The sequence below is a fragment of the Ahaetulla prasina genome, chromosome 9 (genome assembly GCF_028640845.1).
Source record: "Ahaetulla prasina isolate Xishuangbanna chromosome 9, ASM2864084v1, whole genome shotgun sequence".
Classification (NCBI taxonomy): Eukaryota; Metazoa; Chordata; class Lepidosauria; order Squamata; family Colubridae; genus Ahaetulla; species Ahaetulla prasina.
Window position 1 is genome coordinate 8,870,023 of NC_080547.1, and position 23,726 is coordinate 8,893,748.

Sequence of the window (23,726 nt, forward strand, 5' to 3'; positions counted from 1 at the left end):
GAGAAACTCGACATATAAACTTCTGAACTGAATTAAGTCTAGCAGCCAGCCTTGGTGGCCCACTTTTTATTCTATATATGCCCCAAAGCAAAAAATGCCCCCTTAAGAATCACGCGCAAGATTGTTAAAGTGGTTACCAGAAATCAGAGGGTAGAACGTTTAGGAGCAAAGAACGGCCAGCCACCCTCTGACAGCACCCTTAGCTTTCGTAACAGCAGCCGAGTTGCGTGGAAGCCCCTTGAAAGGTACAGAATGAGGCAAAACTCGGCCACTGCATTAACTGAACAGAAAGTGGACCAGAAGAGGACACCGATTCTCTCTCTTGCTTTGTCAGCGCCAGCCTGGGTGTGGATGGCCTGCCTGCCGCCTGGCTGTTCTGTTTTATATTACCTCCTCAGATACAACAGGGAACATTTAAGACTCCTTTCAGACCGTTACTGCCTACCCATTTATGTTTCATCTGACTCTGTGATATGAAGCTGTGGAATAAAGACAGCGATAGCAGCCGCCGGCAGAGGGTACGACGACCAAATTTTCCAGGCAAGGAGAGCCGCTGCAGGCCCTGCTTTCTCCATCAAAAGCAGAGCCCAGAGCAGGTACGCTGTGCTGTGTCCTAGAGAAATCCAGGTAGATTTAATCCATTGCTGAAAAATGCTGATCCCAGGAAAAAGCTGGGTCAGACACCGCAAACATTTCCAAGAGCTGAACGTTGTCTTTAAAGGAGTTGACACAGCACAAAATTTCCAAATGAGCAAGAACAAAATCCCCAAACAAAAAGGGGGAAAAAATACAATTCTATTTTGTCATCAGTTTGTGCCATCTTCCACTAACCATGTCCATCATAAAAACAGTAAAATTAACTGTAAATAAATAGATGTTGATGATGCACACAGGGACTTGAGGAAGTGTTATAATTCATCATTACTTCTGGTCTCTTTTGTTTCTTCAGTCTTATCTGTTTGTGGGCCTACATTAAAGACAAACACAGTTAAATGTTCAGATGCAAGGATCAGGAAACAATCTTAGAAACATCCTGCTGGGCCTTTTGCTATCCCAGGACAGTCCCCACCCCCTCACAGTCTCTGGCCAGTCAAGGGGCTTGCTTGGGACTTGAGTGTCCGGATTGTGGGCAGCTCCTGCCAGATGCTTGTGGAACTTAAGCAGCTTTGCATTATTCAACTTTGCATTATTCAACTAGCATTATTTTTCCATCATTTGTGTGGAATGTTAGCCATGCTGGAAATGATACACGTACTCTTCTGGTTACCATGGTCTTTGAGACAGGTACCACTGTTACTGAGCAAGATGGCTGCAATGACTAGTTGTTATCCTAATTCCAAGACCAATGGGTCATTAACTGGGAAGTGGCAGGAGACCCAGGTCAGGAGCTTGGGGATCGGGGTGGTCGTGGCGGTTGCAGGGAAGTCATGGGAAGTAGGGCCCAGCACTGCACTAAGCCAGGATGGCTGAGAAGAGGCTGTGGGTCAGTGCAAGCACAAGGAGGCTGGGGAAACTGACCAGAGCAACGGATGGCCATCCCTGCTGGCTTCCTCACTGATTTGGGTTGTGGGAAGCCATCAAGAAAGGTTGCAAACGGCAATGATGTGGCCCTGGGGTGGTGCAATGGACAGATCTTCCAAGGAAATTTGCAACAGTAGATGAACAAGGTCAGTGAGCGAGGACTACAGGTAAATGCCACAGCTGTGCGCTTGTGGCTCTGGATGAAATGTGGAAATCTGGTGCGTGGACTCCAGCATGACCCAAGGAAAGGCTCCCTTCTCCTCCTCCTCCTGTCCCTTCAGCGTGGTTCCCTTACCTCCATCTGGGTCCAATTCATTGTCCAGTGGAGTTTCCTCCTCTGTGGGGGGCTCTTTGGCTGGGCTGGCATCTTCCGGTCGATCTGTTCTTGGCAGAAAAAACACAGTTGTGGAGAGGAGAAACCTTTCTGCAGTGAAGGCAGCCTTCCCTCCATCACCCAACATGCAGTCTAGCAAAAGACACCTGCGGGGGGGGGGGGGGGGGGGCTTCCGAAGGCCACTGTGGCTCGTCCAGTCCAGTCATCTGGATGCAGGGAACACCTGCCAGAAGGCCTGCTCACCTTCCCGAGTTTCCTGCTTGGGAGGGGTGGTCTTGCCATTCTCCGGAGACCCGGTGGCGTTCTCCCTCTTCTTGGGCTTGGTGAACTTGGCCTTATTGAGAAGGTACTGCACCTCCCGATCCAACCCTGCGATCTTCAGCTCAATGTCTTTGGAAAGCAGAAGGGGCTTGGCGGTGGGGGGCAGCTTGTTCTGTTCGGCCAGGGTCTCATTCTTCCACACCTGGGAAAAGGTAACCGGCATTCATCTTCCAGCCACTCACCGCTGGCTGCCTTCTGCCTAAGAAGCCACTTCCTCACACTGGGAATGTCACCACTGGAGATCTTTCCAGAGCTCCTCCCGCAGGATGTTATAGCTGCCTTTGACAATTTCATACAGGAAAGGCCCCTGGCAGTAGAATTCAGCAGGGCCACCTGAGGAATCAGACTGGCCACAAATCCCAGCTATGCCATGTGGAGCAAGGTGACCTTGGAGAATGGATCTCCTGCCTCAAAGAAGGAACTTTGAGACAGGAAGAGCACCAACACATCCTGGAGCGGAAGCCGCCTGTGCTTTTTGGGATCAAGTGTGGCTCTCAAATCGAAGGCCGCCTGCTGCTGCATAGGCAGGGCTGGAATCCCCAACATTGTGGTCGCCTCCCATGGCTGCACTTACCTCCGTCTCATTGATAGCTTTTTCCAAAGTGCTCAGCTCGATCTCGGTGAATATCTGATCAGGCTCCGGGATCATTCGGGCCCCCCTGAAAAGAGCAGGAAAGGGGCTCAACCTGCCTGAAGCAAAACTCAGACGCAGGTGCCTCTGTCACAGGTGGCAGCTCCCGGTCTCAGTTGCACCAGGGAGAGGGCAGCTGATGCAGGGAACAGCTTATTTGAAGCCGGCAAGCTGGACAGGAGCACACCATCTATTTTTGCTAATAAAACTGCAGTTCCGTTTAAGTCAGCAATCAGAGGCCCTACAATTGGAAGTTGTCCCAGAAATTCCTTTTCTAGCTTCTACTCACAGAATCAAGGATGCCCCAAAATTCATGAAACGCTATGGAAGGGGTAAAAAGCTGCAAAGTGCTGGCTATATGAGCTGGCTACATCTCAGGTACTCTGGGCATACGCAATCCCAGCTGCAGAAGATTCTCCCAAGGGTCGGGGGAGGCCTAGGGGCCCTGCCCTGCCTTCTTCCTACCTGAGGAAAATGCTGGAGTGATTCAGCAGGCCCTCCAGGGCAGCCAGCCGGTCTGGCCACTTCCTTCTTTCCTCCACCCGGAAGAAGAGGCTCCGGCACAACCTCCTCAGCTCAGAAAGCTTCTCCTTCAGCTCCTGGGAATCACAACAGAGAAGAAATTGAGCCCGGCGCAAAGCCATCCTTTTGAGGTTTTCTTGTATGGCAGGAGCTGCCCACGCAAGCCAGAGGGATCCACGCAGCTCTTAGACCATGATTAATGGACCAGGTCTCAGCAAGCCCCATGTTTATCATAATGTGAAGACAACACGAATGCCAGGAGAGCTGGTCAGGTATGTGCTAATAATAGTGGCCTCATGTATGAGGCTTTTTGGGCTAACTGAGTGAAACACTGAATCATCCAGGAGGTGCCAGAAAACAATCAGCCACGTGCCACGCTGCCAGTCTGATTGACCAACTCTGTGCTGAGTGCTCCTCCTACGAGCTGCCCTGACGAGGGAAAGGCATATCAAGTACCCCCACTCTGTCAGCTACCATGTGAAGGCACTGCTTGAACTGCCCCCACCAAAATGGCCAGTAACGGGGGAAGTTGGGAACTGCCACATGTTGCCTGTGTCTTTCTCGGCTTCGCATTTGTGACGTCTAACCTTTGTTGTGGCTGTGTAGCCCTCGTCTTCGATCCAGCTGGAAGCTTCACTCAGTTTCCTGGATATTTCCTCCCTTTCTTCTTCAGTTGCAACAAACTGGTACTCCTCCTGATAGAGCTTGTCCTACAAAGCACAAGAAGGACTCACTTTTTTTGAAGAACCTCTGAGGACACCCGGGGGAAGGTGTCTCTCAAGCAGCTGTCCTTATTTCCTCCTGGCTGGCCAAGGCATCTCTGCTTCTTGGCGGTGTCCAAAGAGATCAGTCAGGCTTGGCTGTTCTGATTCATCCTCCACTCATACCTGGGTCTCAAAAATGAAGGCCTCCAGGCTGTTGGCCGACTTCTCCCTCTCCTGCTTCTCCAGGTCTCTTTCGGTCAGCTCCTGCAACCTGAGGTTGGGAGAGATGAGAAGGGTGAAGGGGCAGATTGCCATTTCCCACAACGCAAGGAGGGGCTCCCCCCCCACCTACTTCAGGCTGGAAGTATGCAGCTCTTCCGGCAGCAGGTCCAGCACGTCGTGGACATCCAACTCCACTGCAATCTCCTCCACCAGGCGCTGCTTTTTGGCCTTCCTCTCCTCCTCCACTGCCACGGCTGCCTTCTCGGCTGGACTTTTTACAGGGGGCTCCTCCCCCTTTCCAGCCTCTGCTTTATCTGGGGCTTCCTAGATGGGAGCAACGACGTTTCCAGCTGCTTTTTCTTTTGCCAGAGGCGGGCGAGGGGCTACTCTGCCTCTGAGACTAAGCACTCCCACCAGCCCTGCTTCACTGGGTCATATGGAGGATGTCAACTTATCGGGGGTTCCTTGTGGGGCCAGTTGGGCCACAGAAGTGTCTGCAATCTGACAGCCCATGCAGATCGGTATCAGCCATCAAGGGGGGACAAGAATTCGAAGCAGCCCATTGAAGAAACGTAGCACAGGTAGGGGAGACACCAGCGCCCTGTTCCACTTGGACACAATGCTCGTCCACCACATAAGTCTCCCACCCCTTCCTTCCAGAAAAGGCCTCACCTTGGACCCCCCCTTTTCTCCAGCCTCCTCCTGCCGGCCCTCAGGGGCAGGAGCCTCTCCAGCGGGTTTTTCCTGAGACGTGGGCAGCTGCTTCTCACCCTCCTCACTAGCAGGCCCAGCATGGTCCTTCTGATCGTCTCTCCCAAACTCTGCTTGAGCCTCTTCGTCCTCCTGGGGGGCGGAAAATCACAAGGGGCCCTGAGAACACTTCTGTAAAGCCAGACAACTCAGCCAAGCCATGGGGGACTCTGGAGATCCGGGAGACCCGGCCCAAGCCACATAAAACCCAGGGCCAAACAAGACCAGCTTCCTGAACGTCCCATGTACGCCATATAGCCCAGGGGTGGGTTTCAAAACCCATCACTATTGGTTTGCTTGCGGGCATGCTTGTGTACAACATTTTTGCACATGCACAGAAGCGTCCAGGTGGAGCTTCCCACCGCTACCAGTTCACCTGATCCAGAGCGAATGGGTAGCAACCCCCCACTGATATAGCTCCACGCAAAATCCAGGGTACCCTGAATTCCCCCCCCCCCGCCCTTGTTGATACTAACTCCAACCCAGCCTGCGTTAGGCTCCAGCCCTTACTCACATGAACAGCCTCCGTCACGTTCTCAAGGGCTTCTGGGCCAGGGCTGCCTCCTCCTCCAAACAGGCTGGAGATGGTGTTTCCAAGTTCTGCCCAGAAGAAGAAACAAGCCTCAGAACGGTTTCTGACAAAGCCAGGTCTTGGCTGGAGCTCCTGCTGTCCCCTGGCCCAACCCCCTGCGAAGCCCGGTGGTGGCTCTTACTGGTGAGTGTGGATTCCTCCTCTGGTTTCTCCTCTACCACTGTCTCAAATACAGACTCCACCTGGAAGAGGGCAGGAAAAACGCACCTGTGAGGTGGGCTGGGGCTGGAGGCTCAGCAGCAGGTGTGGGCAAACTGTGGCCATTGGCCTCTCAACCCCTCCCCAATCATGGCTGCCGAATGCGACAGGAAGGTTTCCTGTCACTTTGAAAGAAATAAACACACGGAAACTATACTGAAAGCTTTCTCAAAGTAGACCACAATAGAAAAAAATGTAACCAGCGTCACTTACATGGCACAACTTAAGGCCAAGGGCCCTCCTGACTTACCCGATCAAGATTCAGCACGCCACTCTCATCCATGTTGAAATGAGCCTTAATGCCTTTGGATTCATAATCCAGGTGCTTCTTGAAGCTCTCCCCCACACCGCGCAGCTTCACCTTTGTGAGGTTCAGGGACCCAAAAGCTCTGCAGCAAGATGGGGATGGGTGAGCAGTGAGGCCCCTCCTCATTCTGCAGCTGGCCTCCAGCTCTGCCCCTGAGATGCCAACCCCTGGGCAAGCCAGTCAAGGATCTTTTTCCTCAACTGCCCCCCCACAGGTCCCAAAAGGAGGGGAAACACTATGTCGAGCCCAGGTGAAGGCACCAGCTCTGAAAGCAAACCAGGTGGAGGCTGGTGCTTCCACCCATGTCTTTGGCATCCTTGTTCCCTTAAAGGTACGCAGGCAAAAGCGGCTGGACTACCACAGCCGGCCCAGAAATGCCCTCACCGTAGGTTGCTCTCGCTCAGGAAGCCCATGTCGGCATAGTTGACCTGGAATTCGAAGTCATCTGTGTAGCGGTTGAAGGTGATGACTTTGCGCTGAGGATAGGGTGCCATGCGCTGGAAAAGGATGCGTCGGTTGTGCTTCAGACTCTTGGACTCATCCCCCTCTTCGACTTCCCGAGTGAACTCGACCTGTCGGAGGGAAGGGGGAAAGAAGCGGCCTGCTTGCCCTCTTCAGCACTCTGGAAAGTGGCCCAAGTTTATTCCTCAACGGCCAGACCTTCCCCGCTTGCTTCTATCTCCCCTTACCTGGATCGGGTACATGGCTGCATCACGGACAACGAAGGGCTTCACCTTGAAGGCTTTGCTCAGAGCAGCTGCCTGGTAGACGGCACCCATCGCAGCAGCCTCATCAGCGTTGATGTTCTTCCCCAGCTCTTCCCTGGAGAAGATGGAGGTGCTGCCCTTCAGCTCCACCAGCCAAGTGAAGGACCAGTCCCCCCCTCCACTGCTAGCTGTGCCCTTCTTTAGAAGAGATAATCCTGGGTGGGGGTCCCTGTTCCTCAGCCAGCCGGAAAGAGCTGGTCTCAGTCTCCGTTCCTGCAAGACCAAGGCTCCCAGGCCAGCCAGGAGAAAGCATTGAGCTGGACGAGCCAGGATGGATGCCTGGGGTGAGGTGCGACTGGCTACGCTCGGCCATCTAAGAAGGCAGTGGGGAGGAGGCCAAGGAAGCAACCTTACTTGCCGACTACTTGTAACAGAAATTCCTGCACCTTCGGCACTCGGGTAGCCCCTCCAACGAGGATCACTTGGTCAATTTCATCCTGAGAATGGGAGAAAGGGACCGAGAGACAGGCTTAGCCTTGCTATCCGATGGTGATATTCTGGGTGGTCAGCAGCAGAAGCACTTTTACTGTTATGTATTTAACTAAGGGTGGTGCGAACTCAGAACAAGAACGTATTCTAATGAACAAAATGTTTTCCAAGTAGAAGGAGCAGCTGCTGTGCAATCCTGCCCTGTTTCATCATCCAATAACTGGTGGAGCCCTGCAACTCCCAAAGGCTGCATCCCACTACTCCTGTACCTACCAGGCTCATCTCAGCGCTACTGAGGGCCTGCCAGACGGGGCCTGCCACTTGCTCGAACAAGTCAGAACACAGATTCTCAAACTCTTGTCGGGAAACCTTGGCCTTGAAATCGATGTCATCCAACAGACCCTCAATCTGGAAAGAAGAGAAGAGAACCTGAGAGCCCCCAACTCACCACTTCAAATCCTCCAGCACTGGTGTGGGAGGCCCCCCCTTCTTCTCAAAGCCACCACCTTTACTGAGCTGCCAACCTCATGCCCCTTGCGCCCAGGTGCAGTCAAGAGCTCTAGGTGCCACCTGCCTGAGCCATGTGGTCCACATTGGCACTCAACACTGTTTTCACCCGATTGGCTTCCTTCAGCAGCTTGGCCATGGCACGGAGATTCTGCCGGACGTCCTTGCCCGGATGTTGCTCATTGAACAGCTTGGCCAGGTGGTCACGAAGACGCAGCTCCATCTGCAGGCCTCCCAGCGTCCGATCAAAGCTGAGCAAGAAGAGCCAAGGGCAGAAGGATGTTGGTGGGAGCTATTTGTCAATAAGTCTAACCCTCTCCTCTGACTCCACTCTCCCCCCCCCCCACAAGCTCGGCGTCTGTTCTCTTCCCTCAAACTTCTGACTCATTTGCACATCTCTTTTCTTCTGACTTGCCAGAAAATGAGAGATCAGATTTCAAACAGGAACTCTTACCCAACACCCCTGATCTGCAGCTGAGGTTGGACCCCCGAGTCCTTGGTCTTCAGAGTTTGGTAGGTCACGATGGTGCAGACAGTACTGCCTGCCCCCATGTCGTAGAACATGATGTTCTGAAAAGAGGAAAAGGCCCTGAAGACTCCTCTAGGAAAAGGATGCCAGTAAGTCAGTGTGTGGCCTGCCCAGCCCAGCTTCTTCTCTACTGCCACGCCTGTCATGGAGATGCTAGGGACAGGGCCTAGAAACCTCTACAGGCATCTAATTCCTGAACTACCATTTTACGTATGATATTTCTGCTTTGCTGGGCTCTTACAATCTTGTTTCCTTTATAGGATCATGGAAGCTGTGGACCATCAGTTTACAAAAAGGAGCAGGCTGTCCACAAAGCTAGGAAAGGCAGAAGGAAAGAGACGAGGATAACAACCAGCAGCAAGATGGGATGGACTTCATTTGTGACAATGGGTGTACAGACAGAAGGCCTGAAGGACCAGGTTGGGAAGAGACTCCCCTGGGAAAAAATCTCCTTCTGTGGTTGCTAAGAGCCAGCACTGTCCTGATGGCACATAATCGATAAGCAAAAGCTTCGTCTTGAAACTGGGAAAGAGACCATTGTCCCTGAATGCTGCACCATCCAGTTTGCCCCAATCCCGCCACCTCCCTGGCCCAACCTACCTGAGCTGTGGCATTGATGTCTTTCCTCCGGAAGACGCCATAGTTCAACGCCACGGCAGTGTTATCGTTGATGAGCTGCAGAACCTTCAGATCGGCCATTTTGGCTGCATGCAGAACGGCTCTCCTCTCTGCTTGGTTGAAGTATGCAGGGACAGTGATTACTGCATCTTTGACTGGTTGCTCTGAAGGAGCAGTGAAAGCAGCTAGTTAGCTCACAGTTCACGTACCTTTTAACTTCTTGTTCTTTACTTCACTTGCGGGCAATATGTAACTTTCAAAATGGATCATCTCATTTTATTTCAGCAACAAACAAACACAACCTTATTGCTAAAAACAGCTTGAACATTATCAACAATAAAACAAGGATCTAAAACTATGCAACGCTTGCAGCATTTTTGATAAATTGCTGTCAAAAGCTTGCCATAAAATTAAAATAATGATAAAGCTGACTGCACCCTCCAAGAGTCTTCCAGAAGAACCAAAAATTAAAAATCAGCAAAGTAAGGACCTCCCCCATTTCTAAAAGCTTGAACATTGCAAAGGGATGCGATTGATCCTGAAAATGCTTGTCTCCTCTTCCTAACATTTCAGGGAAGAAGGCCCGGTAAGCAAACTATTATTGCATCCTAACTAATTTCATTGCTCCATATTGCTAGATGGGACTAACAGAAAAAAACTTAACACTACCCGGAGAATCACTTTCCCACATCCATTCCCAAAAGTAAATCCTCATGCTTCAATGTATACACAAAAGCAATTCCAACCTGCAAAGTCCTCAGCCAGTGCCCGAGAATAATTCAGGACCATACCCAGCATCTCTTCTGGAGAATATTGCAACTTGCTGCAGAGAATAAGAACAATCGAGTCCCCGTAAAGATGCTTGTAGAAATAAGTTTTGCAAGGAACTAGATTCTATTCATATAACAACTGCAAATGGTTCAAACCCCATTCCTTGAATAACGATAGGCAGGTGCCTACCTCCCACCACAGTTATTCAAACAAGCACTTGGGACACCTGACCAATGCCCAGAAGGAAAATAAAATGCAGGACTCATTTCCAGGAGGTACAAAACTCTCCGAGCCAACTTGGTCACTGTGCCTGAGCAGCGCGAGAGACTGTCTCTGGATACTCACTCAGAGAGTCTAAAGATGACCGTCTCCCTCCTTGCATCTTTCTCCAGCTGATGCTCTGGGAACCATGACTGGTACCAAGCCACTTGGGGGTTGTCAAAATGTTTGCCCAGAAGGTCTTGGAAATAGCGGAATGTGACCTTTGGAGATTTAATAGCCTGTAAAATAAAAGTGCCACAACAGACAATGCTCGGTGGCAGCAATGCTTTTTCCTCACATAAAGCTCAGATGGAGCCATTTCGAAACACCAAGCCTCTCTCTGCATTTTGCAGTGTGAATCCAAAAGAACCTGCGAGTTGCTTAATGGCCGGAGCGCGTGGGACAAAATAAGAATAGCAGAGGCAAAGCAGAAGGAACACACATTCAGTTCAAGAGTTATTGAGAAGTCCTTAGAGCTGCCTGAGAGTGAAAGAGAGGAGGAGACCCAGGAAAGGGGGTCTGAGGGCTCACCATTCCAGCTGCGCTATCACCAAAGAGCCGCTCGGTCTCCTTCAGCGCCACGGCTAGTGGGGTTTTCCTGCGAGACTCCCTAGAGCAAGCAAGGCAGACAAGTCAGTCTCCATGAAGAAAGTCGCTTCCCCAGAACTGAGGCTGAAACCTTGGAGGAGGAAGGGCTCCCTGGCTCACTTGTTTAAGACGATTTCCATCGGCACCCCGGGTTTCACCAGCGCCACCTTCATGGATTCACTGCCCAGGTCCACCGACATCACAGCCAGGGAATCTAACAGTAAGAGAGTTGGAAATCCCCTTGGAGGTCATCTAGTCCAACCCCCCTGCTCACGCGGGAGACCTGTACTAGGGATTCGAACCGCCAACCTTTCTGGATCGACAAGCTCAGCGTCTCAACCGCTGAGCCACCTAGGCAGGCACAAAAGCCTGGCTCGGCTTCAGCTCTTCCACTAGGAGCGTCGGAGCTTCGATTTGACTTCGGCCCCACAGAGGGCGCCCCAAATCTTAGGCCAGGCAGGCCGGGCTCCAACTTAGCTGCTTGGCGAGGTGGAAGGTCGCCTCCCGAACCCAGAGCCCGCTACAGCGCCCCCCCCCAGCCTCCAGTCCGGCCGAAAGGCTTCCCTGCCTCGCTGAGCCTCGGGCACTGAGCGGCCCGCGACGGTTGGGGCCGCTTCTTCAGGCCGAGGGCGGGCGGGAGGCGCTCACCTGAGAGCGGAGGCAGGCAAGCCAGCGCCGCCAGCACCAGGCGGCCGAGGAGCGGCAGGCAGGGCCTCCGGGGCGCGGGAGCCATCCGGACGAAGCGCGGCGGCTCGGCTTCCTCTGCTGGCAGCGGGGCGGCGGCGTGGAGCGAGCGGCGTCCCGTGCGAGGTCGGCGGCCGGCGCGGCGTGTCTCCCTCGACCGAGCTGCTCCTTCCGCGGAGGCAGCGACGCGCCTCCAGGCAGACGCGGCGGGCGCTCATTGGAGCGGCCGCCCGCCGCGCTCCGCCATTGGTCCACGTCCCCGGCGTCGCGCTTTTCCGGCGCCCGCCCCCACCCTCGCCGGAGGAGCATCCGGGGGCGTGGCCGCAGCGAACTTCACTCCCCAAGAGTCCCCGCGGCGGGGCGGCGGGCCTGCGGAAGTGGCCGTCCGTCGCGGAGCCCCGCCCCCCTTCTGTCCTCCGCCAAGATGGCCGCCTACCTGCAGTGGCGGCGCTTCGCTTTCTTCGACCGGGAGCCGCTGACGGACTGCGGCGGAGCCCCGGTGCTGCTCCCTCCGGGCATCGTGGTCTGCGACTCGGGCCGGGGCAGCCTGGTCTTCGGGGATATCCTTCCGTGGCCGCGTCGCGCGGGGCGGGCGGAGGGGGAGGCGGGCGGCGCCGGGCGCCCTTCCGTGGAGGCCCCTTAACCGCAGCCCACATTGGGAAGGGCAGATCTGGTTCCTGCCGCGCTCCCTGGAGCTGAGCAGCTTTCAGGCCTACAAGCTGCGGGTGACGCACCTCTTCCAGCTGAAGCAGCACAGCATCCTGGTGTCGGTGGGCGAGGAGGAGGAAGGGCTGAATCCCCTGGTGAGCGAGAAGCTGAAACCTGCTTTTCTGCAGGTGCCGCTTCTTTCATAGATGATCTCTCCGCTAGTCAAGAGATTTCCTTTCCAAATCTTCATGCGGTTGATTTGCTATGAACCTGTTCCGCCTCTAAAGACGCTTATCTGTTGCCCTAGCAGAAGCAAGGCCTCTTATCCTGTCTCCAGACAGAGTAATAAGACCAGTCAATATAAAACAAGGATACAGTTAAAAGGAGGTATTGTAAATGCAAAACACGCAAGCCAAGAAACCTCATGCAAAACTTACCAGTCCAAACATGCCTATATTATTGGGTGCAAGGTAGCTTCGCTAACAATCTCTTTGTGATTATTTGTAGGTCAAAGTCTGGAATTTAGAGAAACGTGACGGTGGGACACCTCAGTGCACCAGGATTTTCCCTGCAATACCAGGCAACAAACTCACGCTGGTATCCTGTCTCACCGTCCATGAAAATCTCAACTTCATGGCTATTGGTAAGTAGAGTTGCTGTCGTGTATTCCAAACATGAATTGGAAAGTGAACTTTGAAGGGAAACACTTGAGGAGGCGGTCTACCAAAGTATTTTTATACCCTTTTTGTTAAAACCTGATGTAGGTTACAATTAAAAATGGTTACAATTAAAAGTAAAAGTTGTAAAGGGCCTGAAGAATATCCCTAAATGTCAGCTGGTGCAATATGCAGCAGTGCGGGCTACCTTGGTTACCAGCTTGTTTCTGGATCTAATTCCAGGCACTGGTGTTGAGTTTAAAGGCCTACGTAGTATGGAACAGGTCACTTGAGGGCTCTGTTCAGCTTAGAAGAAGAAGTGGAGAATGTTTCTGACCTCTGGATCTTGTTTCCATCTTTCTCATAGGCTTTGTGGATGGGAGTGTGGTGCTTATCAAGGGGGACATTACAAGGGATCGGCATAGTAAAACTCAAGTCCTACAGGAAGGAGGCCACCCAGTTACTGGGCTTGTATTTCGCCAGTCAAGCAAAACAACTCATCTGTTTGTGGCCACCACTGAGAAAATCCAGGTAGGCTGTTGGTCTTCGGGGCAGTGAGGATGTGGCAGAACCTGGGTTTGACCCACTCTTTGCCTGATTGGATTTCTTCCCTCACTGCTACCTTTTTCCTTTTCTTTGGCTTTGTAGTGTTACACACTCTCAGTGAAGGATTGTCCGCTGCTGGAACTGGACATGCGTGGCTGTGGACTGCGCTGCTCCACTCTTAGTGATCCCTCCCAGGATCTCCAGTTTATAGCAGCAGGAGATGAATGTGTATATCTGTACCAGCCAGATGAGCGCGGGCCTTGCTTTGCCTTTGAGGGTCAAAAGCTGATTGTCCAGTGGTATCGAGGCTATCTGATCATCGTGTCGAAGGACTGGAAAGTATCTCCCAAGTAAGTTTGTTTTATTGCTGAAATGGGGCTTTGGCCATTTAGATGAAATGCGTCTAAATACAGGTGTGTTTCTGAACATTCCTAATTGTGGTAGTAATTTGTACTTCTAATGACCATTCTTGTCCTTCATTTCTCCATCTGTAGCCGAACAGTTTCTGCTTTGCTTTCCAGATTGTGTTGGAACTCTTCATTTTCTGAGAGTTGTAAATAAGTGATGGAGAATATAATTGCCATTAGGTACCTTAAAGCACATGACTGATTTTGGGAAGGCTCAGTTTTCAGTAAGATTTAAGGTATCAAAGTTTATGAAATTATTTGATGGTTGTGTCTACACTTAGAAGTGTAGACCAGCCCACTGTCTCTGCTGAACGCATCGCTCCCTTTTTCAAAGGTCCTTGTTGGCGTTACTCTTTGGAAGTGTGCAAACAAATGGTCTGTGGCTGAGGCTGCAGCTACAGCTGCTGTGAACTCTTCCTTTATTGAGGACACAAAAACAAGTTCACGGTTTCTACATTTTAGGGTGTTTCTAGTTGAACAGCTTAAATGTAACGTGTAAGCTTGTTTCTCGCTCTTCCCCTCTCTGCTCCAGATCTGAGTTTACTGGGGGAGATCCACAAAACTCTGACAAGCAGATCCTGAATATTTATGACCTGGGCAACAAGTTCATTGCCTACAGCTCTGTGTTTGATGATGTTGTGGATGTCCTGGCAGAGTGGGGATGCCTGTATGTGTTGACGAGGGATAGGAAACTCCATGTGCTGCAGGAGAAGGATACGCAGACCAAACTGGAGGCAAGAGATCCTTTGCTTTTTCTGGAGCTCACTGGGGCAGAGATAGAGGAGTTGTTGGGCAAATAGCTGCAGCACATGCTCTGATCTGGTCCTCGGGGGGCCCAGGTGCTTTAAGGCCTGCCCATTGCAGAATTATTTCCACGCCAACATCCGTACAAGGCTCTGAGGAGGCGGATGGACTTGACAGTCTAAATGCAAACCGCTGGAGAGAGCAGCTTTGGCTAGAACCTCTGCTTGGAACCTTTCTTGACCCACAGCTTCCTTTCAACAGATGCTCTTCAAGAAGAACCTTTTTGAAATGGCCATCAACCTGGCCAAAAGTCACCACCTGGACAGTGATGGGTTGTCTGAGATCTTTCGCCAATACGGAGATCACCTGTACAACAAGGGCAATCATGATGGTGCTATTCAGCAATACCTCCGGTGGGTAACATTAAAGAATTAGGTGCAGATTTGGCTTCCCTCTCTCATAGGTCTTGGCATCGATGACGAGGCTTCTCCCCTGGGTTTATAAAGCTGGGTTAGCATCCAACTAGTTTGCATCTTCTTGCACGCTTCTCTTGCTGTCATCTTAAGAGAAGGATTCACAAGGTGGCAAATCTGTCCAAATGGGGACTGCAGATGGATGTTTCCAGTGAGCATCAGAGTTCTGAGATAAGTCAGAATGAAAACTGGATGGGTCCTCGCTAAGGAGAGTATTCTTCCTCCTCAAATAAATGGAATGACTGCATAGGATGTAAACAAATAGTGGGAGATTGGAGACCTACCGCGTGCATCAACTCAGGGTGGGAGTATCTTTAGCAGGATATTCTTGAGAGAGGATTTGTGCTGATGAAGCCTTCTGTTAATGCCTGCTTCATTTCCTCCCTGTGCTCCCCAAAGCGGCCTTTGCTTGCTTCCACTGCAGTGGCTCCAGTGGTTGTAGCTGCTCACTTGTTTGTGACCTACATCGTTTAATCTTAGCATCTGGGACTTGCGTTCTTTTCTTTCTTTTTATTGAGTTTTATTGAATTTTAATGATTAAACAATTTCTATTCAACTCTTGTGCATGACTGTGACCATTTACATATCGTCCCATTAGTGTTCTCCTATGCTCTATATAATTTTACTATAGATTTAGTAAAAAGAATTGTGTTATTTTCTTAGTACTATTGGGAAACTGGAGCCATCTTATGTCATCCGCAAGTTCTTGGATGCTCAGCGGATACACAACCTGACCGCCTACTTGCAGATGCTCCACTTGCAATCGCTGGCCAATGCAGACCACACCACCCTGCTGCTGAACTGCTATACCAAGCTGAAGGACATCTCCAAGCTGGAGGAGTTCATCAAGGTGATGGGGCAAAGGCCGTTCAGTGCTCTTCCTTCCTTCTCTCTGAATCGCTTCCATGGATGGAAGTCCCTGACTTTTATGGGTGACTCTTCTGGCAGGGAGGCTTATGCTTATCTGTCTCAAGTAGACTGGTTGTGTTGATGTTACTTGTAGTCTTCTGAAAAATTTAGTCTGTCTTCTCTGCCCAAGTTGCCAGATGTGCTAGAGTTTTTTCTGGTGCAAATGCAGAAAACCTTGTGAAATGAGATGCATCCTCCCTCGGGTAGGCATGTCACTTCAGTCCTGGAATGAGGAAACTTTGGGAAACCTGCCTTTGCAAAGGAAGAAACAAGAGTTATTTTCTCCCTTCAGCTAATGGGATGACTAAAGTAGAGTTCTCTTTAGGGATTGGCTCTTTCAGGGTGTAACTTTGAAGAGGGTGAGCAACGAAGGCCTTCCTCCTCCTTTGCAGTCTATTTGGCTCCAGACGTTTGGGCATAAGGGAGGGTGGAAGGCTTAGCTGGCTCAGTCTGTAGTTTCCAGGGTTGCCACCATTCTCTTTGTCCCTTCTGTAGACCAGTGAGAGCGAGGTGCACTTTGATGTGGAGACAGCTATCAAGGTACTTCGCCAGGCAGGCTGTTATTCACATGCTGTGTACCTAGCTGAGAAGCACAAGCACCACGAGTGGTATCTGAAGATTCAGCTAGAAGATATCAAGGTGAGGCCTGCCTGGTTGCTTCTGGACTTCTTATTTGGCGGCCAAGGATGTTAGATGCTAGGAAGGAGGGGAACTGATAAACGTAAGCCCGTTCTGAAATTGGCTCAACCTGGAGAAGCATTACCACCAGCATAAGAAAAACGAAAGGTAAAACTTTTCTCATTGCCTGCTTCCTTGGCCTTGCAGAATTTCCAGGAGGCCCTGCGTTATATTGGCAAGCTTCCCTTCGAACAGGCTGAGAGTAACATGAAGCGCTATGGCAAGATCCTCATGCATCACATCCCCAATGAAACCACTGAACTGCTGAAGATACTCTGCACAGACTATCGACCAATGAAAGAGCAAGAGGGTTCTGGCCTGCTGGTGGAACGGAGGGTATGGGCTGAGGCCTGGAGGAGAAGTGGCAGGCTGAAGTGGGATTTGGGGCAAAATACCAGTTGCACAAGGGATGGGGTGAAGAATTGCTTGAGCCCAATATGAAAGGCTTTAAAATAACATGAAACCAGATCCAGGGGTCGATGGTGCTAATTTATGTATAGCTCTGAAGAAGGTAAGGGTCTTGACCGAGTGGGAAGGGGCAGGCAGGGCAGAAAAAACTCGGGCTTCCTGTGAAAATCCCAGAGTCTTCTTTGTGTTGTTGCCCATTAGATTAAATTCCATTCTCCCTCCTCTAGTTTTATTGCAGTGCTTCCTGTGGCTCCCACTGTGCCCGGTGGGTGCTCCTTGTGGGGAAATGTTGGTGTTCTGGGAGGCAGGTGGCTCTGCTTGAGGGCCTAGGAAAAAGTTTGCTATCTGGCTTTCACTCCCTTCTGCTCCCCCTCCCAACTGTTTTATGATGCAGGCAAATCCTGATGAATTCATTCCCATCTTTGCTAACAACCCCCGGGAGCTGAAGGCTTTCTTGGAACACATGTCTGAGGTTCAGCCGGACTCTAAGCAAGGTGTATACGACACCCTGCTGGAGCTCCGTCTCCAGAACTGGGCCCATGAACAAGATCCGCAGGTAAGTCCTGGGAGATTTCCCAGCGTACGTGGTCATGGGAGGCCCTAGAGTCTGACTGACACTCAAGAACGTCTTCTTGGGTCTTCCCAGATCAAAGAGAAGCTGCACAATGAAACCATTCTCTTGCTGAAGAGTGGAAAGTTCCAGGAAGTCTTTGACAAGGCCTTGGTTTTGTGCCAGATGCATAACTTCAAGGATGGGATCCTTTACCTCTACGAGCAGCACAAACTGTGAGTGCAGATGAGCGAGTCCTTTGTTACTTAGGAAGGGAAAAGAAGGTCGGCCAGTTTCAAACCCTCCGGCTCTTCACCAACTCTCATCCGCCCCTCTCTGGGTTTCTCTCCCCTCTCCAGTTTCCAGCAGATCATGCATTACCACATGCAGAACGGGCAGTACCGGAAGGTAGTGGAGGTTTGTGAGCTGTACGGGGAACAAGAGGCTTGTCTTTGGGAACAAGCACTTGGCTACTTCGCCCACAAGGAGGAGGACTGCAAGGAGTACATGGCGGCTGTGCTCGCACGCATCGAAACCAAAAATCTCATGCCGCCTTTGCTGGGTGAGGCCAGACTCTTAACTTTGGGGTCAGGGTGCTGACAGCAAGTGGTGAGCTGAGCCCCGGCATCTTCTTTTCTGAGCCAGAGAAGATGCAGCTTAGCCTTGCCCATCCTGGGTGCGGGGATTTTATGGAAGTTGGTGATGGGGAGCAGTTTTCTCCTCTGCATATATTAAGAGCTCACAATACAGACTGATTATAGATGTGGGCGGAAAATATCTGAGCAATTCGTCCTACTGACAAAGGTTACCAAGTTTTGACTTGTCTTCATCTTGGAGGACTCTCACAACTGGGCAGCCCTGGCCTTGTATGGCAGCCCCTGCTCACTTGCTTCTTCCATGCTGGGTGTGCCCTTGGGGGAGAGAAATTCAAAACCTGTGCCCCGCTGCCAGCCTGTGAATGGGGGTGGGAAAATATCTTGTTGGATTTTAAAATAGAAAAAGGGCATTTTAATAAGTTAATCTATTTTATAAAACACTACTTTTCTCTTCCAAAAGGTGGGAATCCCTCTCTTTATGCACAGACAGACAGAGACTTGAGAAAATGATAAACTGGGAATGAGCCTAATCTAGTTTTTATGATATTTTGGGGAGTTTATTTGCTATTTTATGTTATTCTTGTTGCTTCTAAACTGATTTTGACAATACAGGAAGAGCTAAGTTTATTTTTGGATGGGTTGCTGAAATGGCTGAGACGTAGTCTGGCAGCAACACACACAATAGCAATAGTACTTAGACTTATATATCACCCCATAGTGTTTCACAACACTCTCTGGGCAATTTACAATGTAAGCATTATTTACATTTTGCCCCCAACAATCTGGGTCCCCATTTTACTGACCTTAGAAAGATGGAAGGCTGAGTCAACCTTGAGCCTGTCAGGGTCACACTCCAGGCTGTGGGCAGAGTTTGCCTGCAATGCTACACTTTTACCCATTATGCCACCAGGACTCCTACAATCCCCCTTCTGCACTTTTTGGCTGCACCCCTGTCCTCTCCTGTCCTGATGGGTGTCTTTTTTCTAGTTGTTCAAACTTTGGCTCACAATTCCACGGCCACCCTGTCAGTCATTAAGGATTATCTCATCAGCAAACTGCAGAGACAAAGTTGCCAGATAGAGCAGGATGAACAGAAGATCCAGAAATACCGGGAGGAGACCAAGCGGATCCGCCACGATATTGAAGAACTGAAAACAAGGTAGCTATAGAACCTGCTGCTAAATCTGCCCCAGAGTCAGCAGATTTTATCCTGGATTCCGTCCATTGCCCTGTTCTGCGGAAAACGGAAAAGCAGAAATCCCAGTGTTCCCTTGGAAGGCTGCTGCTTTTGACTTCCTTCCACTGGGTGGGAGTGCAGGCAGTGTCCTCATCCAGGGCTTAGAGGTCAAACGGAAGTTGGGGCTGGAGCAGCATTGGGTGGCTGGTGCCAAGGGGCGCGCCCCAGGTTTGATGACCCTTTTTCCTCTAGTCCCAAAATATTCCAGAAGACAAAGTGCAGCATCTGCACCAGTGCTCTGGAGCTGCCCTCGGTGCACTTCCTGTGCGGCCATTCCTTCCATCAGCACTGCTTTGAGAGCTACTCTGAGAGTGGGTCGGAGTGCCCCACGTGCCTTCCTGAAAACCGGAAAGTCATGGACATGATCCGTGCCCAAGAGCAGAAACGAGACCTGCATGACCAGTTCCAACACCAGGTGGGTTCTTGGGTGGGCTCTGGTGCTTTTAAACAGGCTCAAATATTTTACTCCCTGCCAAACGTCCTTTTCTTTTGGCCTCCGGCAGCTGAAATATTCCAACGACAGCTTCTCTGTGGTTGCCGATTATTTTGGCCGTGGTGTTTTCAACAAACTCACCCTCATCACAGACCTTCCTTCGAGCAAATCGGCTGCAGCGCTCGATGCAAGCTTGCAACGGGACCTGCTTGTCAAGACAAAGAGGAGCACCTAGAAGTCCTTTCATCCAGATGTGTTCATTTTGTGGAGCTGGGAACTGGCAAAGACAAACGCCATGCCAGACAGAGGCGGGTGGGGGAGAAATGTGACATTAAGCACGCTTGCTTATCTCGGCTTTTCCTCCTCCTTTCCTGGAGCTTTGCTCCTTCCCAGGACAGGCACCGGGCAGGGCTGGGGTGGAGAGGGGCATGTGACCTCTGGCAAAAGCAGCCCGGCTGGAGCTTTAGCTCCGGACCCTGTCTGGCCATTGGCTCTCAGGAGAGGCCTGAGCAGAACCTCCAGCCAGGCCTGCCAGAGCCAGAACGGACCGCCACCTCAAGAGAGGAAGAACTGGTATGACTGCATGACTGACTAAAGGGCGTTGCTTCCACCTGCCTCTGGGCCTTCTTTTATGGGGGCTGGGTGAGGCGAGGGTCTCGGGGCTGGAGGCTTGCCAACTACGGAGCAGCTTGGGAGTGGCAGCCAGAAAATTTCACTGGGGCAAAGGTGTGCTTTCCCGGTGACCACACGTGTTCTCATGTTCAGCTTATAGTCGGTCACTCCGCACTCACAGCCCTGGAAAATTGCCACACTCCAATCATTTGACCGAACAGCGAAGCACAAACGGTTCTGTAGAATACATGGAGACCCAATTAATTTAAAATAACAGCAAACTTTACTGATTACAAAGTATATGTCTTTGTCTATATGTGCGCGCACACACACACAAACACAACACACACGCTCTTTAGGACCAGTTTTATCCCCCAGAGTCCTTACTTTGTGGGTGGGGCTCAGGGAGGGGGGTCCCATGTGCTCAGACCCAACTTCCTTTGTTTGATTTAGGTAACATTTTTTTCTTGTGGTTCTTCAACAACTTGGTTTCTTCTTAGCTACTTTCCCCGGGTGATCTTTTTTCTGGCTTTTGTTCACCTTGCTTATGTGCTTGTTTCACCTTTAGGTATGGTGGTTTAGATCTAGTCCCACACATTCCTTCCCTGACATCGAGTCACAAACAGCGGATGCCACAAAATAGGGCTCCCCCATCAACAAACTCAGAGCATTACAGGTTTTTGTATCCTTTTGTATCCTTGCCAGTAGGTTTGTTGTCTAATTGGCATGGAGGTACAATATTTTAATAAAATATTTAACACATTGAAAGATTGAGATTAACACATAGGCAAATAATAGAAAAAACAATTTTCCTTCCGCGGCATCCCAAATCGTGTAACCAAGAAATGATCCAAGAGCTGATCAATCCCTCCAGAACTTGGAAGCGGAATGGGACAACTCCCTGCTGCCAACTCACCATGGGACAATTTAACGATTTAATTTAATTTAAAATAAAAATTATTTTTTGTCATTCACATTTTGTCTCTCCTTTTACATCCTTTGTTTAATTATTCTATTCCACCATTTCTTTGATATTAGTGTAACCCTTGTCCCATGGCGAGTTGGCCAGAGCAAGTTGTCTTGGATCCCCTGAAACAATTATAGCAATTATAACAACACTGTCATTATAACTGCTCCAGGATGCCTAGGCATTGTCCCAGGAGGAGTATTTTGGAGAGAATGTAACTCTTCCTGGCTTGGCTCCTGATAAACAAAAGAGGAGCAGTGCTAACCTTGGTTTGTGTCCAGATACACCTGTAGATTAAGCCAAGAGGAAAAAGGACAAAAGAGGGACTGGGACCATCTTTGGTTTAATGTCACTTGGAATAGAATAGAATAGAATAGAATAGAATAGAATAGAATAGAATAGAATAGAATAGAATAGAATAGAATAGAATAGAATTTTTTTATTGGCCAAGTGTAATTGGACACACAAGGAATTTGTCTTGGTGCATATGCTCTCGGTGTACATAAAAGATACGTTCATCAAGAATCATAAGGTACAACACTTAATGATAGCCATAGGGTACAAATAAGCAATCAGGAAACTATCAATATAAATCGTAAGGATACAAGCAATAAGGTTACAGTCATAAGTGGAAGGAATGGGTAATGGGAACGATGAGATGATTAATAGTAGTGCAGATTTAGTCAATAGTTTGACTGTGGAGGGAATTATTTGTTTAGCAGTGATGGCGTTCGGGAAGAAACTGTTCTTGTGTCTAGTAGTTCTGGTGTTTAGTGCTCTATAGTGTCGTTTTGAAGGTAGGAGTTGACAGTTTATGTCCAGGATGTGAGGGATCTGTAAATATTTTCACAACCCTCTTTTTGACTCATGCAGTATACAGGTCCTCAATGGAAGGCAGATTGGTAGCCATTGTTTTTTCTGCAGTTCTAATTATCCTCTGAAGTCTGTGTCTGTCTTGTTGGGTTGCAGAACCAAACCAGACAGTTCTAGAGGTGCAGATGACAGACTCAACCATTCCTCTGTAGAACTGGATCAGCATCTCCTTGGGCAGTTTGAGCTTTCTGAGTTGGCACAGAAAGAACATTCTTTGTTGTTCTTTTTTGATGACGTTTTTGATGTTAGCTGCCCATTTTAGATCTTGCAATATGGTAGAAGCTAGAAATTTGAAGGTCTCTACTGTTGATACTGTGTTGTCTAGTATTGCGAGAGGTGGAAGTATGGAAGGGTTTCTCCTAAAGTCTACCACCATTTCTACGGTTTTGAGTGTGTTCAGTTCCAGATTGTTCCAGTCACACCACGAGGCTAGTTGTTCAACCTCCCGTCTGCATGCAGATTCATCATTGTCTTGAACGAGACCAATCACTGTTGTGTCATCTGCAAACTTCAGTAGTTTAACAGATGGATCATTAGAGATGCAGTTGTTGGTATACAGAGAGAAGTGGGGAGAGCACACAGCCTTGTGGGGCCCCTGTGCTAATTGTAAAGGTATCTGATGTGATTTTGCTTAGCTTCACCTGCTGCTTCCTGTTTGTTAGGAAGCTTATGATCCACTTACAAGTGTGTTCGGGTACCTGTAGCTGGTTTAGCTTAGAAGAGGGTTTGGAATGATGGTATTGAATGATGAACTAAAGTCTACAAAGAGGACCCTCAAGTAGGTCTTTGGCGATTCAAGATGTTGTAGGATGTAGTGCAGAGCCATATTAACAGCATCATCTGTTGATCTATTTGTTCAGTATGCAAATTGCAAGGGGTCTAACAGCGAATCCCTGATGGTTTTCAAGTGGGACAGCACTAGCCTTTCAAAGGTTTTCATGACTACAGATGTTAGAGCAACAGGTCTGTAGTCATTCAGTTCCTTGATGGTGGGCTTCTTCGGCACTAGGATGATAGTAGAGCTTTTGAAGCAAGACGGAACATAGCACATCTTTAGCGATTTATTGAAGATACGAGTGAAGATGGAGGCCAATTGGTCAGCACAGACTTTTAAGCAAAAATGAGTTATCTTGTCTGGGCCTGGAGTTTTTCCTTGCTTTTTTATATATAAATAGCTTTGGAGTCTCTGGAAACAGCCTTAGGTTTGGCAATGTATGTTCTTATTTCTGCTAAGAGATTCTGGACTTCTAATCAATGCATCCTCAGGTTTCACAATGAACACCAGAGTGCATGGGAAATCAAACAGGATTTCATAAGGACTATATATCCAGCTGATCTGGCAATGGAGTTTCTAATGGCTCCTAGAATAGTTGGCAAAGAGTCTGCCATGCATGTGGGTATTGGAGATAAGTTTCCTTAGTCTCAGTTGTGAGGCAAAGGCTTCAAAGAGTTGAGTAATGAGATGTGCCCCTATCTGTTGCAATCTGGAACGGCCGGCTGCAGTGACAAGACCTGTGGGTTCAACAACCTTGCAAGGGGTGTCTCCAATTTTATTGCAAATGGAGAAGGCTTCCGCACATTCAGAAAAACCCTCAGTGTAATCCAGGAAAATTTCCCATGCACCAATCTGTCTTTGCCCATAGAATGGAAGTTGCAACTTAAGAGTAGTTCCTGTTTTGAACTTGGCATTCCAGTCAATTAACAATGTGCGACTTCTTTGCCAATGACTGGGC

The 23,726-nt window shown here is 49.8% G+C and overlaps 2 protein-coding genes across 2 annotated transcripts; one reads left to right on the forward strand and one right to left on the reverse strand.

The window, feature by feature from the left end:
- Positions 1-688: 688 nt before the first annotated feature.
- Positions 689-11,459, reverse strand: HYOU1 (hypoxia up-regulated 1). Its single transcript, XM_058194915.1, has 24 exons — positions 11,221-11,459; positions 10,693-10,786; positions 10,516-10,594; positions 10,069-10,223; positions 9,699-9,775; positions 8,935-9,116; positions 8,260-8,375; positions 7,873-8,056; positions 7,572-7,706; positions 7,224-7,306; positions 6,792-6,924; positions 6,487-6,674; positions 6,046-6,184; positions 5,719-5,779; positions 5,520-5,605; positions 4,928-5,098; positions 4,386-4,579; positions 4,217-4,304; positions 3,917-4,039; positions 3,273-3,406; positions 2,751-2,835; positions 2,099-2,318; positions 1,817-1,900; positions 689-967 (listed from the first exon to the last, which is right to left on the reverse strand). Exons 1-24 carry the CDS (start codon positions 11,303-11,305, stop codon positions 909-911), a joined length of 2,955 nt encoding a protein of 984 aa, XP_058050898.1. The 5' UTR covers positions 11,306-11,459; the 3' UTR covers positions 689-908.
- A 136-nt stretch (positions 11,460-11,595) lies between these two features.
- VPS11 (VPS11 core subunit of CORVET and HOPS complexes) lies at positions 11,596-21,476 on the forward strand. The gene is made up of 16 exons (XM_058194916.1): positions 11,596-11,816; positions 11,911-12,059; positions 12,412-12,547; positions 12,928-13,091; positions 13,209-13,456; positions 14,046-14,247; positions 14,519-14,670; positions 15,394-15,580; positions 16,135-16,278; positions 16,465-16,653; positions 17,120-17,281; positions 17,372-17,511; positions 17,635-17,837; positions 18,859-19,030; positions 19,301-19,523; positions 19,612-21,476. Exons 1-16 carry the CDS (start codon positions 11,681-11,683, stop codon positions 19,774-19,776), a joined length of 2,772 nt encoding a protein of 923 aa, XP_058050899.1. The 5' UTR covers positions 11,596-11,680; the 3' UTR covers positions 19,777-21,476.
- Positions 21,477-23,726: the final 2,250 nt, after the last annotated feature.